This window comes from Epargyreus clarus, unplaced genomic scaffold (assembly GCF_041222505.1).
Source record: "Epargyreus clarus isolate Ecla_fem2 unplaced genomic scaffold, WU_Ecla_fem_2.2 ptg000029l, whole genome shotgun sequence".
Taxonomy (NCBI): Eukaryota; Metazoa; Arthropoda; class Insecta; order Lepidoptera; family Hesperiidae; genus Epargyreus; species Epargyreus clarus.
The window spans coordinates 9,422,991-9,438,637 of NW_027332235.1; the positions used below are offsets into that span (position 1 = coordinate 9,422,991).

Sequence of the window (15,647 nt, forward strand, 5' to 3'; positions counted from 1 at the left end):
GAGCCCACGAAGGTTTCAAGAGTTGGTACGACCAATTTTCGCCAGATGGCGCCACTGTCATTCCAATGAAGGTACGAATTTTCAGTTTTATGTATGTTAGTATGTCATATTATTTTCTTTTAACGCGGGCGAAGCCACAGGCAACAACTAGTTCTTAATGAGTAAAACAAAGTGTACATAGTCATACAAAATTTATTGATTCAATTTTTCATTTTCTTCTTTTTCTTACTAGAATTACTAACATTACTTACAACAGGTATGGAATTAAAAATGTTTTGCATAGAATACTCATACAAATTAGCATTGACTTTCTTCAGCTTGTCTAATTCTTCCTTAAGTGTGGCTTCACTTTGCTTAAACTCCACTTCCATATACTTTGATTGGAGGCTTCTATCAAAATCGGTCTTGGTTACTTGAGGCCAGAAGTCTATCTTCTTGTTAACCAGTACTTCAACTTCAGTAACTTCATCGTTGTCTTTTTCCAAAGTCCTCTCCAAACTATGTAGTATAATACTCGGTGAAAAATCTTGCTTGAAAATTGCTTCAAAGTTAATAGTAAAGAATGCATTGGTTATTGCACCCTTATGTGCAATAGTTCTAACTGGCTGCCTACTTCTTATGTGCCATAGGATTACACGCTCGTCATTCGCTCCAGACATTAAAATATCTCCGTTAATAGACACGGATAGACAAGTAACGGCCTTAGTATGAGATGTGAAGACAGGCTTGTTTTCTGCAGAGTTCACTAGAACATCTCGGCTTCGAGGTGGATTTGTAACACTCAATTCATAAATTTTCCCTTCAGTGGTACCCACAAAGATGTTTAATTCTAAAACGTCCATAGTAACCGCTGAAAGTGGCTCATCAAAAACTAAATTCAACAGCATCTCCCCAGATGTTAGGTCATATATCTTGCATGTTCTGTCACTGGAGACAGTGCATAAACGTCCATGCATGCCCGTCTTGCTTATACACATATCTGTCACTGGTAAGGAATGGTCGGAGAATATGTAAACAGGGTCATGTTGACCCGCTGTACTCTGGGTGACTAGTTCCACTTCGGGATGAGCTGCAACGGTAGCGAGAGACCACACCATCACCATGCCGTCTTCAGCCGCAGACACGAAGAACCGGCCGTCAGGCGTAAACTTCAGAAGGTTTACCCTTTGGTAGTGGCGCGTGATTATTGTTAATAAATTGCCAGACGCGACTTGCCACAAGTATATCTTTTCGTCAATACCCGCGACGCAGTACGCACCATCCTGAGTGACCGCGAAAGCGCTTGCTTTGCCTGGCAGAATGAAACGCATACCTTGAACAGTTTGATGCGAATTTAACGGCCATATGTGAAGAATTGGCTTCGTTCTCTCTACTGCGGCTAGATAGTCGCTACCGATGAATGAGACAGTCCTGGCTTCAGCCGTCCCGCCGCCTTTGTATGTCATCAAGTTGGTGCCGGTATGTGGATCCCACACATTGCATGTTGCTAAGGCATTATTTGAATCACACGTTACCAAGATTTCTAACAGATTGGCCATCGTGTTCGTTAACTATTCAATACCAAATTATTATTATTTTACTCTATATTAGTTATATTATTTAATGTTACGCATTAGCCATGTGGTGGTAAAACTTGTGTTTAACCAATCGTCGAATCAAATTTATGTATTGTTGACAGTGAGAGAAAATAAGTGACAGCTTTCATTCATTTGTACACAATTTACAATGTTGCTAGCTATAATTTCAATTTTCCTGAATGGTTCAAGTTTAATGTAGAAATATTAATGTAGAGTAATGTTTAAAAAAATTATATAGTTAATTCTAAATACATCTACTGCTACATAACATCCACAAGTTAAGTGCTTAAATAATAAAAAAAATCTTGCTTGTATATACTTTTTTTAATCAATATAATTTTGTATTTTATTCTGTTTGGGATTATTAGTGTAGATTTATTTACATTTATTAAATATAAAAATAAATGTACTATTTGCTATCTTATTTTTTAGCTTACCAAATTTACCAGACCTAAAAATTGTTAAACGAAAGATTTCCCTTCTAATAATAAGGAAAATGCATATAACGGGCAACATTGTGAATTTTATGTCTTACCTGACCGTTTTTTTTATTAGTTTCTTGGGTTAAAATAATGTCTTTTGAGCCTTTCCACGTAAAATAGTTTAATAATATGGAATGCATATTATTTGTTTGCGTGACACATTTAAATTAAATACATTATATTGCTATGTTATTATTAGAAAATAATTTAATTCCAACTTATAGTATTTAATGTAGAATAGCCTACATCATATTTTAATAATTCAATAGCACTGTATTTAATCAAATAAAATGATAAATATTATAAACTAATGTTTATTATTTTGCTAAAAATGTATGTTACATCTTACAAAAATAATTTCAATAGGAAACAGGACGAAGCATTCACGACATTGTCGTTGTATCAAAGAAAATATATCAGCCAATCAGTGTCTTCAATATTTGATGTTCATTGGCTAAAGTCTAGGCACAGGATTTATTTTGACAAGTACCATTAGACAGTTGTGATTCCGAGTGAAAATTTCGTTTGCAGTGATTACTCGTATTTTGTGTGTTTTACTGTGCTGAAAATCAATAAAATGTTTAAGAAGTGAGTACCATCTTATAATTAAATTTAAAACATTGTTCTTTAATATAGTTTCGGTATGTAGTTTGCTGATTTTTAGGTTATTTCTATAGAAGTCTGTGTCAAATAATTTATTGACGTAAGATTCGGTTAGCCAATCATAGCGTTGCGTTTGGTGTAAGTTAATCGTTTCAAGGCTAATAGTGATGTGCCTATTCAATTAATCCACGTTACAAAAACTCGATTATTCGAATGATTTTATTTAAATAAGGCTGTGGCCAAGGAATAAAAGTGTTCAGTTCAGTATACCAAATCATATAGAAATTTATTTAGAATATTTGAAAATACATAGGACTATCGTTATTTTTAAATTTGTAGTTTAGTGTATTTAAAATAGAAAAAAAAATACTGCTATTCACTACGTAATAAAAAAATTAAGGTTAGGTTAGTTGATAATATATCATCTGTTGTAAAACTTATAATAATTCCTTGATAAGAGAAAAATATGAAACCTTTTTTTGTCAAGTATCGGTTGAAAATTCAGACGAGAAGACAAAATTCGCTATTTTTTAATTTTTTCTTTAATTTATTGGATCTATCTATTTTTATGTTTAACTCTATATTTTATTATTTATAATATTGACGTAAGGAAAAGGTACCAAAAAGAATAAATTTATTTTGATTTCATTATTGTAAGATGCTTGGGGGTCCGGTTCTTATATACCTCGATGAGTAAGGTTTAGGCCTTAGGCGACCTCGACGACATCACGTGTGGATTGTTAGGGTACACAAACATTTTTGGGAATTATAAATATCAGCATGAGAAATCTTAGGCACATCAGTTTCCTCATGAAAAATTTTCTAGTTTTAATATTTGTAGTGTCCAACTGTTAACCCTTATCAAAATATGGTTTTATCATTATTTATACACCCACATCACATTAATTGGGAATTTGCCTATGATAATTGCCCATACTTTCTGTACTTCGCATTTTAGTTTTTATAAATAATTATTTTAAAAAAAGCAATAATTTTGTTAGATAACTTAGGCCGAGTAATCGATAATTCAAAAATTGTCGACTCGATTCAGAAGTAGCTAAATGCGCAGCACTACTAGCTGTAGAAAATTATCATTAGAGGATAGAGGGAGATAGGTATATATGTAAAATGAACGTGGTTTGCTGTTTCGGACGACACTTTGTCGACAGTTCTTTGCAGCTGTTCTAAATTGATTGTTGTTCAGACGTAGCGTCGCGAGGTTTGGACTTGATATTTTTTCACGCCACCCTCTACATGGAACACAAATAAATTGTCAATACCGATCGGACATCGAACAATAGCGTACAAAAAACAAAAGACTGCGTTGCGTCCGGGTTTCTATTTTGTGACGTAACTGGATTATTCGCGTCGCGAGTGAGTTGTCGGAGTGCGAGGCTAACGAAGGTCGTGTCTCGAATGGTTTTGATTTTGGTGTAGCCACGTGCATACGGACGTAGCCACGATGTGGGAAGTGGACTCTGACACGGGATCTCAGAGCGCGTCGTCGGACGGGCTTCGACGACGGCAAGGATGGGACCCCGAGGCCGAGAGTCTCGCTTCTCAGATGGACGAGCTCGACGAGGTCCTCGCCGAGGAGGAGGAGGGGTGCCCGCTGCCCTCCACGCCGGAGGACCAGCATTTACTCGACGCGGAAATGGCTGAGGTGTTAAAAGCTGGCGTTCTCTCCGACGAGATAGACCTCGGGGCGCTGGCACACAACGCGGCGGAACAGGCTGAGGAGTTCGTCCGGAAGGTGTGGGAGGCGTCGTGGAACGTGTGCCACTTTAGACACCTGCCGCGTTGGCTTCAGGACAACGACTACCTGCACAAGGGTCACCGACCTCCCCTGCCGTCTTTCAGCGCTTGCTTCGCTTCAATCTTCCGAATCCACACAGAAACGGGCAACATATGGACTCACTTGCTCGGCTGTGTCGCGTTCATCGGTGTCGCGATCTACTTCCTGACGCGGCCGTCGATCGAAATTCAAATGCAGGAGAAGATGATTTTTGGAGTGTTTTTCGTCGGCGCCATCGTGTGTCTGGGCTTTTCGTTCGCGTACCACACACTGTACTGCCACTCGGAGATGGTAGGCAAGCTGTTTTCCAAGCTGGACTACTGTGGAATAGCATTGCTAATCATGGGCTCCTTTGTACCGTGGTTATACTACAGTTTCTATTGTCACTACAGACCAAAAATCATTTATCTATCAGTGGTGGTAGTGTTAGGAGTATTATCGATAATAGTGTCACTGTGGGATAGATTCTCGGAGCCCCGCTTGCGACCACTGAGAGCAGGAGTGTTCATGGGATTCGGTCTCTCTGGTATAGTTCCTGCAATACACTATGGGATCACAGAAGGCTGGTTCAGCCAAGTCAGTAAGGCATCTCTCGGGTGGTTAGTCCTTATGGGTCTACTGTACATCTTAGGCGCTATGTTCTATGCACTGCGAGTGCCTGAACGCTGGTTCCCTGGGAAGTGTGACATCTGGTTCCAATCTCATCAGATCTTCCACGTGTTGGTGATTGTAGCTGCCTTTGTCCACTACCACGGGATCAGTGAGTTGGCCTCCTACAGAGTAACAGTTGGGGAATGCTCCATGCCTCCATCTTCGATCGCATTCTAATCCACCTCGTACCAAATGTGATAGTAGACCATAGACAATTTTTTTAAGTAGAATTTTTTAACATTCAATAGATTCAATATTTACTTTTTTAACACATTACTTAAAAATAACCAGTACTGGTGGTTTTATGTTGAGGCTGTAAGGGATTATTCAAGTATTAGGTAAGCACAAACAAGTGAGTTCGGCTGTCTTTAATTTGGTTATTTGCTTATATGGTTTTGTCAGCAACATTGATTTATAACTTGTGTTAATGTTGCGAACTATTGTATGCTTATTTTGAATGATTTTGCAAATTTTCACTGACAATGAAAAGAGGGAGTTAAAATTTTCAAAATTCCGCTTAACACTTGAATGACCCCTAAAAACATATATGAAACTAATTTACAGGTAAGAGAGTAGTAAATTTATTTAGTAGTATAGTATCATTAATGAAAAGAAAATCCATTATTTATTTTTCTGTAATATTTTCACTCAAATTGTTATTTTTGTTACTATTGCACTGAATGCACACAAATAATTTTTAGTATCACATGTAGGTAGGATATATTCTACACAGTTTCATTAATAAGTATAATAATTGTTTCATTTGTACTTAATAATTAACTCTTCCTTAAGTTTTACTAGAAATACCTCCTAACCTAACCTAACCACACTCAATCTATGATACAAACTTTTATTACTCTTTCTCAATTTAAATGATAGATATGCCCTATTTTACTGCTAAGTTTCTAATTAATATCCTGACTTACAATAAATGGCCATCTTGTAAGAAAAAACTACAGTATTTATATTGTCTTAACAGCTAAAACATGTCAAACTTTCTTATTCTCTATAGTAAAAGAACCATTACTAATTTCTTTATTCTATTTTACAATGCAATTAAGTCTAGGGTACATCTACTATTTAAATCTAACATCTGCTTATATAAAAAGGAAGTCATTATGGTAATCCCCTTATAAAAAATACACTGGAACAATCACTGAGGAATAAGCCACATTTTCCTATTCATAGCATACCATTTGTAAGCAGCACTAGCTTATTTTGAGAATCACACTGTAATTTTATTAACATAGATATGATTGTATCAGGGTTGCCAACTTTTAGATGGAAATATATAAGGTTAGTTGGGGTAAACGGGGATATAACTATGATTGAAATTGTTGTCTCTGGCTATTTTTTAATTTGCAACATAATATAAATGTATCATTTTCATGGTGTGATTATGATGTCGCTTATTTTAAAATACATGGCCAGATCACATAATTTCAAATGTATGATTTATACTAGCCCCAAGGAACTTTACCATTTCAGAAACATATTATGTATAAGTAAATTTCATTGATATAGTGTGCTAAAGGAGTAAGAAAAATACCTAAAACTTATGCTTTTTGTACATAAGTGAGCAAATTAATTTCTTAACACTGTATCATGCCTACTTTTCTTTAATACATTTTACATTGGACCACATCATAAAAATAGTTGGCAGCCCTAATACATGCAATTATTTAATTCAATCACCAACAATATACTTGTATATGGAAACATATCAACATAAATCATTTTTCTTGCTATTCATGCAGAATTACTTATATAAAATTAATTATTATGATGCCGATAAGTATTTCAACACCTAGTTGAAACAGTGGTCCTTTAAAAGCAATATATATATATAAAATAAATAAATAGCATAAAATTACAATAATGTTAGCATTTTGATACAATTAAATACAATTTAATAAAATTGCTATAAGTCTATTATGGAGTTATTGTAATTATTTGCCGACAGCTATATGTAATTTTTGTACAATTTTTTTTAGATGTGGTGAATGATAAATGGTTTGTTCAATAGATAAAACTAGGCAGTTCCAATTTTTCATACAGTACATTCCATCTTTGTGTATGTTGATGCAAAATAACAGTTAATTTATTTTTTACTTTCTTATACTCTTTGAAACATTATATTCATATTCATTTTATTATTTAACGTTTATTTTTCACTGTGGTCTGCATTAGTCTTAACAAAATAGTTGAAAGTATATTCTAAATTGTTATAAGTGTTCATAAGTAAGTATAAAGATTTTATGAAAAGAAGAAAATTAAAAAAAAAGAAGGATATGTGATGTATATGAAAAGGTTGAGCTCTATACTCGTACAACTAATGCTCTACATACAATATAATGTTCATATTGTATGTAGAGGATAATTATGTTGGTAAAACAAAATTTGGTAAGTAAATGTAGGAAGAAGAATGTAGTTTTTAAAAATATAGATCAGCTCTTAATATTTTGTCTAAAAATTATCAAAAATGCAGCAATGCACTTCAAATAGTATTTTGGTCATTATATAAACGTAAAATGTGTAGGTATTATGATTTTATGTTATGAATATAATTGTAAACAAATTGATTTGAAAATGTAAGTGTGTGGCATATCAATTTCGAATGATACGGGCTTGTCTGTGCACAGGACTGAGTACGAAAGACAATATTTTCACTAAAATCATTAATAAAAAAAAACATTCGAAAAATTGTTTGTATTAATATTTCATTTCTTTTCTTTATACTTTTTGATGGTCGTCTTATTTTGTCGAACTTACTTTTCAATTATATTTATTTTAATATTAAGTTTTTATTAAATTGAATTGATAAAAGTTATTGGATTGTCTTTGTAAGTTAAAAATTAAGTATCTTTCGCAATAAACGGGAGATTTGTCTTTCATTGTATTTCACTGTTCTTAAGATATTTGTTAAAAATCTACTTGTTTTTTATGGGACTAAATATGATTATGCAATAAATAATAAGATAAACCATATATGCTTTTTATTTTTTACGAGCCTTAAGTTTAGTATGTTTGTATGTACCAACTGGTTATTTACCAAAAGTGTAGAAGTAAATGCGGTTACTGCCTTATTTAAATATAATATATTCGTTTAAATATTCTCTAATTAAACTGACTGTCCAAAGTAGGTAACAATCGAGTTCAATGATTCCGTTACATACATATAGGTGTACCTATATGTGCCTGTAGGCAATGCTAATAAAAGCGTAGTATAAATGCAAATTTATTATGCATAAAAATCCTATTACAATCAGCTTAAGCGTATTCAGAGTTTAATCTCCTAGAAATAATAATTATTGTTTTTTGGTTTGGTATCTTGCAATTCAACTTAGAAAATATTGCTCTTTTTGCTAATAATTCTGTGGCGTATCAAAAATTTTGTTTTAGAAAAGGTCTTATTGTTAAACATAAAGATATATAAAATGCAGACTCGGAAAAAGTTGTAAGTCGAAAAATTAAAAATTCTCATTCAATTTTTGAACATTGGGGATGGTAGGTACTTTATTTTTGAACATTAGTTTTTATTGCTCCGAGCTTGTGTCCCTTAACTCCTCCCTGGATTTGCAAAGATTAATCAGATAGATACTAGCAGAAATTGCAAGCAAATTTATCACGGAACTTAAGAAATAGTATGTTATCTTCATTTCATTTAACATTTTAACCCTTTCCGGGTCTTTTCCAACGAAGGTCAAAGTGAGATCATTCGCGACAGAATATTTATTAGCGGAATCTGTTTACAATCAATTTTAAGTGTGTCAACCGCAGTTTATATCGATCGGGTACGACCTTGCCACCTCCGAAGGTGAAACGGTTTACGTAATGGCCTATGGGGTTCGATTTCGTTTTCGTGCTGAATTTAATTGATTAGGTTAGCATTTTTATCGAGACTAGATGTGTTATCTAAGCATTGTTATTATAATGAATTTACTTCTGTCTTTTATTGAGTGTATTGATTAAATATAGTTCGAGTCTTCAAATGAAAATTTATGGAGTTCATTTCGTGCGAAGTGCGCTATCGCTACATTATCAATACCACGAATCCAATCACTAACCAAAGGTAGGGTAGGTGCCGTGCCCTTATCTGTTCACTACGCTTACAGTTACGTCGCCAGCAACGAATAAAAACAAAAGCATATTGAAAATTAGGACTTAATCTAACCTGGCAACGGTCGCCAATTTGCGTGGTCATAATTGTTTTAATATGTTTTGTTTGGATTATTCGATGGTCATTTGGCCATGTCCTCCCAGTCACATAAAAATTGAGAATGGATTTGTAGAAATGGTCGCGTAGTTTCTTTACCATGTTCCCCGTCATATTTAAGTTTTACCTTTAATTTAAATTGAATTAAAATGCAATTTTTAACAGAGATTTAAAATTTAGTTAATTTTCTTAAATTTAGTTTTTAAAATTTAGTTCTCAAAATATCAATTAGCAATGTATTTTTGAGCTTAGTTCGGGTCCTTTATTATTCCAGTATCAATCTAGAATTCATGAATAGTAAAATAGAAACGTATTTATTGTTTTCAACCGCAGTTTTCAACTCATAATTTCGTCACTTGATACGTCTGGGAAGGAAATATCATCTACTATGTCAGTGGAACCGGGAAAGAGGCTCAGACTGGAATTTCAATTAAGATTATTAATTAAGATATCAGAGTTCAAAGGTTTTCGGTAATCCTGGTACTAGCGAAGCAAAACACACTATAGGTACATGTTCCGACGTCGTACTAAAATACACTTTTAGGTTAAAATTTAAAAGTAAGTTACTTATATAGAATACTATTCGTCGACAACTTTTGATGCTTTCATACAAACGGAACCCTTTGTGTGCGTTCGACTCGCACTTGGCCAGTTTTATATTTGCATAACTCGATCACTTGGCATCGACACAATATAATTTGTGTTCAGCGATTTTTTTATGGGATGGAAGTAGCAAATGTGCATGCAATTCAACTAATAGATAGTCACTGCCGCTTATGGGCATCTCTAACCAATCCTTTAAAAAACGGGAGTTCTAACTGAAATCTAAGATATCTTGAGGACAAGTTGGCATATATGTAAGTCAGCCGGCATCCGTACGTTCCACCGAATCGCAAGAGAGTATCACGCTAGAAATAGTTTAGCAGTGGCACTTCCCCGATTTGAATAAAATCCTTCTACTTTTCAAGTCGTTGACAACCCTAAATGTACCGTTGTTTATGATCAATTGTTTCAATCTAGTTGCTGAAACAAATTGAATACTTTATGCATTCATATAAAGTCTCAGTCAGATATAATATACCTATTGTTATGCAAGTATCAAACGCAGGCAACCCTGATGTACCGTTGTTTTGTAACAACGGATAGAGCAAGCGAGCGTTGCTTTACGTGACCAACATAAATACATTCAAACATACAGAAACACATACAAGCAATGTTGTGTGCATTTTTAAGTACCTACTTATTGTTTCAACGTTTTGTAACTGGTAACAGAGTCTGATATTTTAACTTTGGATACTGTTTTTTTAATTCAAAATGTTAAAACCCGAATAGCAATTATTTTTCAAAAAAACACAAATCGTCATAAAATTGATTAAAACACTAATGATTATGTACCATACTTTTCTTGTTATAAAGATTCAAAATGGCGGCATGCTTATTCGCCCGTGCGGTCTCTCTTATATTAGAGCGAGAAACACGAAAGCTGCCAGTTTACACTACAAATTATCTTTAAAAAATAAATTTAATCAATCATACCATGTCGTGTTTAATAGCTGTTTTTTAAACAATTATACTTACCATAAAAATCTTTGCTAATTACTGCTTCTGACTCTTCAGTATCTACTTATTTAGTGTCGACATTCCATTTTAAGCACAAAGTAAACAAGGTTTAAGTTCGTTATATAAAATATATTGTCTCTTTTCATCTCTTACCTTGGTGAGACAAGTAAAAGAATTACGATTCCAATGAAAATAGAGAATGTTTCGCGATCTTTCTTGACATTTGTTGGATATTATCAAGTCTGGGTATTTACATTTATTCTGTACGTTTAATTTGCCTTCCAATTCAACTTTCGGTAATCCCGTCAACATTATTCGTAGCGAATTTTATTTTTTTGCCATTCTTACTACAATTAGAAAGGTAAAAGAGACTTTGTCGTTTAACTACCTGAACGTTTGCGGGTCTTTTAAGCGCGGTGTAACGCTCGAGATAACGAACAACTTTCGTTTTTGGAAATCGAAATAAAATTACTCGTTAAGAGACATTCAGAGCACAAAATGAAATACTTGACCTTTAATTGGATTTTGTATAATAATATAATCCACCACTCTCTGAAATTTCAGGCATGTAGATTTGCTCACGATGTTTTCCATCACAGTAATTGTAAGTTAATCTATTTCCAATACGCAAATGGTTTGAAAACATCAGACGTTAGAGTCAGTAATTAAAACTCCAAGTGAGGCCAAATTTTAAACGAATAAGCTACCACAAGTTGCAGCCAACTAACCAGCCAAAACAAGTTGCGTCAAGTGCAAAATTGAAAAAACTGGTACATCTGTTTGACTGTAACCACCTCAGTCATTATGGCCACTGCACCCGTTCAGAACCGGTACCGTTTACCGTTACACAAAAAGTGCCTACTGCCTAAATTGCAAGCTTAAATTGACTTTTTGCTTCAATCAGTGATTGTAATTAAAAATAGGAAAATTAAATTGAAGTGGTTGATTGTGGCGGTAGTACAAGTGTTATTTTATATGATTATTTAAGTATTTAGTTACTGAAAAATAATTTACGCTTTTTAAACTTTTTTGTTACTTTAATAGGGAAATGAAAATAGTTATGTATTTTTATTTAATTTCTTTGACACATTAGGAATATTTGCCCGTAATAAGCAGCGTATTTATGAAAACGGCGAAATGAGACTTGATATTTCAACCTGAGGGTCCTGTAATAATACCTACACAATAAACAATTGAGGGTGGTAAAACCCTTTGTGGTTCGACTCCGGCGGCACCACCACCACATTTATTTCTACCTATAACAGCAGTGTTAGGCGCTGCTGTGTTCCGTTTTGAAGGGTAAGGGAGACACACTTTTCCGAGGCGTTCCAGCTTAGTCCTCAGGGGTAGCGGCGCATCTGTGTCCGACTTCAGGTAGGAATATCTAATTTTATCTGGAGTTGATTACAGATGTCCATGGGCGGCAGTAGCCACTTACCATCAGGTGGACTGCATGCTCGTCTGCTACTCACAAAATGTCACTACTGCTATCAAAATGTTGTTTTGTTAGCCCGACGACTAAAACAAATTATAAAATATAACTTCCCTTGTATCATCATCATTTTTTTTTACTTTTCGCATAATTATTTTTTGTTGATAAAATTTATTATCAAGTATTTATTGTGAATATTTAAACTAGCTTTACATTATGATTCAAAAGATACAACACTTTAAAGAAAGAATAGTCAGATGGACCCACAGAAAGATACAAAGATAGTCGGAAGAATAGCACAGTAATTTGTTTCCTTTTTGTACGCAGACCAAACAGTTTTTCTCATCGAAATAATTATCTTTTGATATAATATCTTTCGATAATAATCATAAGCGGTTTATCCTAGTAGAAATTACTCCCAAAGTATAAATAGATTAATAGATACAGATTCTTATGACTGCCCCATAACATTTCTTTCTCAAGTAAATAAACGCAATCGCACTTATGCCCCATATTCTAATCGTGGCGTATTGCCAAACGCAGTCAAAACACCAAAACGTCTGGCCTTGTTCCTAAATTCTCTTACATAATACAGGACTGTCGGCATCTTGGGATTATACTATAGTCCTAACATTAAAAGTATTGCTTTTTCTTATCAAAGTAAGTCATTTTGAGTTAATCCATTTTTGGCTAGAGACAATCTATTATATATTATGTATGATTTCAAGCGCTTGATTATTTACCAGAGCGAACACGTTTTCTAACGGTTTCTAAATTCATATACCAAACTATAATTTAGTTAGAGACACTACAGTTGAGTAAAACAGTAAATTACAGAAAATAAATCTTAATTTATCATTTTAACGTCTGCTAACGACTGCTACGACGATCGAATCCAGAACTCCTATGTTTAAGACTGGTTTGGTGACCGTATCGCCGTGGTCACGTAAAACACTTTTATTGACATTATTTTTGCCCTTTTGCCCGCTATTATGAGGTTCAGTTATCGGTTTATCATCTGTCCAAAGTCCAATGTTCTCCACGCTCAACCGTTAACCGTAATGTTTACATATTTACATCACTACCGACTGTGCAACTATACATCGTTATGCGTACAAATTGAAGCATCTGCTATGCTTCGTTTTATTTCTATTTGCGGTTCTAATTAGAATAAAGGTGGTAAATCTGTTCATGGTCTCACAAGAAACCACTGCTCTATTTGCCTTATAACAGTATTGTTAAGCGCTGCTTTGTTCTTGTTTGAAGAGTGTCAAGTTTGGTAAAGCAATCAACTTGACGAGGCGTTCTAACTTAGGCATAGAAATGCAATTTTGAGTGACGTAAGAACCTCAATCCCATTTTTAGCTGGGAATCATGTACCATTACGTAGATGGATACTCGGTAGTTATTTAATTTTCATGAAAAATAACGCTTTTTTTTCGGATAGTAGGATAGTGTTATTGAAAGATTTTTAACATAAAAATTTAGGAGATATCAATGATGCCTTTGATATTGGGGTTAGTTAGATTCACTTCGAATTTCAAAATCATCTCAGGGTTTGGAAATTGAGCTATTCTTTACCCTAAGGGCACAGGGTCCCCGACATAGGAACCAATCTGAAAACAAAATTTTCGCTTAAAAGATTATAATCAATCATTCACCAAATTAGATTTTTTTTCTAGTTATCTAGGTTTGTAGGAAATCTACCTTGTTCCCGTTGCTTCTACGAAGATTGCTCTGAATTGTATTCACATACTTACACATGTGTAACGCGTTCAAAGTCCATTCGCGATCTCGATTGCGTACATTGCAGTTGATTGACGAACCGTTACGAGTCACGTCACACATTTTCCTCCTATATTTTTTTATATACTATAATATGAGAGTAGCAGACGAGCATGCAGTCTACCTGATGGTAAGGGTTGACTGCCGCCAATGGACATCTGTAAACAACCCCTGATGAGATTAGATTCCTACCCGAGGTTGATCACAGGTGCGCCGCTACCCCTGAGGACTAAACTGGAATGTGTCGAAAAAGCATGTCTCCCTTACCACACTCTTCAAACCACAACACAGCAGCGTTTAACACTGCTGTTACTAGGCAGAAATAGGTGTCACCGGGGTGCCACCGGAGTCGAATCACCGAGACTTCTATCACCAATTTATTTAATGTTTACAATGGTTCTACCTCCACCTTCTACAAGCATAATATACCTTGTTGGTTAGTAGCGAGTGAATTTTATGTGATCAGTTAACCCCAACGTCCCCAACCGAGCTGAGCTGAGCTGAAATTTTGCATACACGTTTGGCCTGGATGAAAATGCATGAGCTTAATGACGTCATTCTGAATTCAATACGGCAGATGTTCTAATATGGCCAGTTATTGTTTTGTGCACCCCTATGACATAGGTATTATAACGGATTGTCTTGGAAGAATATGAAATATGACGTCATTAAAAAATGTTTGTGATAATATTTTAAAATTAAATTTATTTCTATTACAGTAATAAGATACACCGAATTTTATTATGTCACTATAAATCAAAATCAACTTATTTATATAAGTTGTCAAAAGTTATCAAAACTATTCAAAATGAGTTGAGGTCTGTCCTGGCTTGGTCATTAAAATTTACGGTATTTACTACCGGTACAACAAGACACAATTAAAAAAATAAATAGAAGACGTAAATCACACTAATTTAATAGATTACTTCCGAAACCATTTACTACTTCCTTTAGGATTTCCGTAGTCTTTCGTAGTATTATTGACCCTGAACTTTTTGTGATACAACTAGTGAACTGACTGGTTTTTTATTACATACTTAAGAGAAATAGGAAGTGAAATGAAGGTGGTAGAATCTTTTAGGCTCGACGTCGCAGCGTCGAATTGCCAAGTAATGCCTCTGAGCGTTGAGACCATTTTTGATTATGGCAGAGCCCTTAGAGTTCCACTCCAGAGGCACCACTACCATAAGAAGGCCTAATAACTGTTCTGTTTGGCTGTATTCTAGTTTGAAGGGTATGACAAGGGAAACCTATTTAAGCCGTTCTAACTTAATCCTCAGGGGTAGCATCACATCTGTGCTCAACGTCAGAAAAGAATATAGAATTTTCTGGAGTTGATTACACATTTCCATTGGTGGCAGTAGCTACCTTCAAGTAGACTGAATACTCGTTAAATACTTAAATTAGAAAAAAATAGGCGGCTTTTAGACCGATCATAACTTAGATTTTTTTTCACTACGGGCCGACATACATAAAAGCGTTGCGATGTGGTGTTGTTACGCTCCACGTAACTCGTTTGCCTTCAAATCATTTGTGATAACACGGA

At 34.6% G+C, this 15,647-nt stretch overlaps 3 protein-coding genes and 1 long non-coding RNA gene across 5 annotated transcripts in view; 2 read left to right on the top strand and 2 right to left on the bottom strand.

The window, feature by feature from the left end:
- LOC140754593 (uncharacterized) overlaps window positions 1-15,647 on the bottom strand; it is a 587,467-nt gene that overhangs the window by 25,095 nt on the left and 546,725 nt on the right. The gene's annotated exons all lie outside the window — the stretch shown is intronic.
- Window positions 175-1,684, bottom strand: LOC140754338 (WD repeat-containing protein 18). Its single transcript, XM_073089333.1, has one exon. The coding sequence runs from the start codon at window positions 1,536-1,538 to the stop codon at window positions 201-203; it is 1,338 nt and encodes a 445-aa protein (XP_072945434.1). The 5' UTR covers window positions 1,539-1,684; the 3' UTR covers window positions 175-200.
- The window catches only part of MCTS1 (malignant T-cell-amplified sequence 1 homolog), a 36,236-nt gene continuing 23,074 nt past the window's right edge, over window positions 2,486-15,647 (top strand). Inside the window, exon 1 of the mRNA XM_073089435.1 lies at window positions 2,486-2,647. Coding sequence (XP_072945536.1) covers window positions 2,637-2,647 — 11 coding nt within the window. The 5' untranslated portion in view covers window positions 2,486-2,636. The remainder of the gene's footprint in view (window positions 2,648-15,647) is intronic.
- AdipoR (adiponectin receptor) lies at window positions 3,761-5,849 on the top strand. The gene has a single exon (XM_073089624.1). It carries the CDS (start codon window positions 4,125-4,127, stop codon window positions 5,283-5,285), a length of 1,161 nt encoding a protein of 386 aa, XP_072945725.1. The 5' UTR covers window positions 3,761-4,124; the 3' UTR covers window positions 5,286-5,849.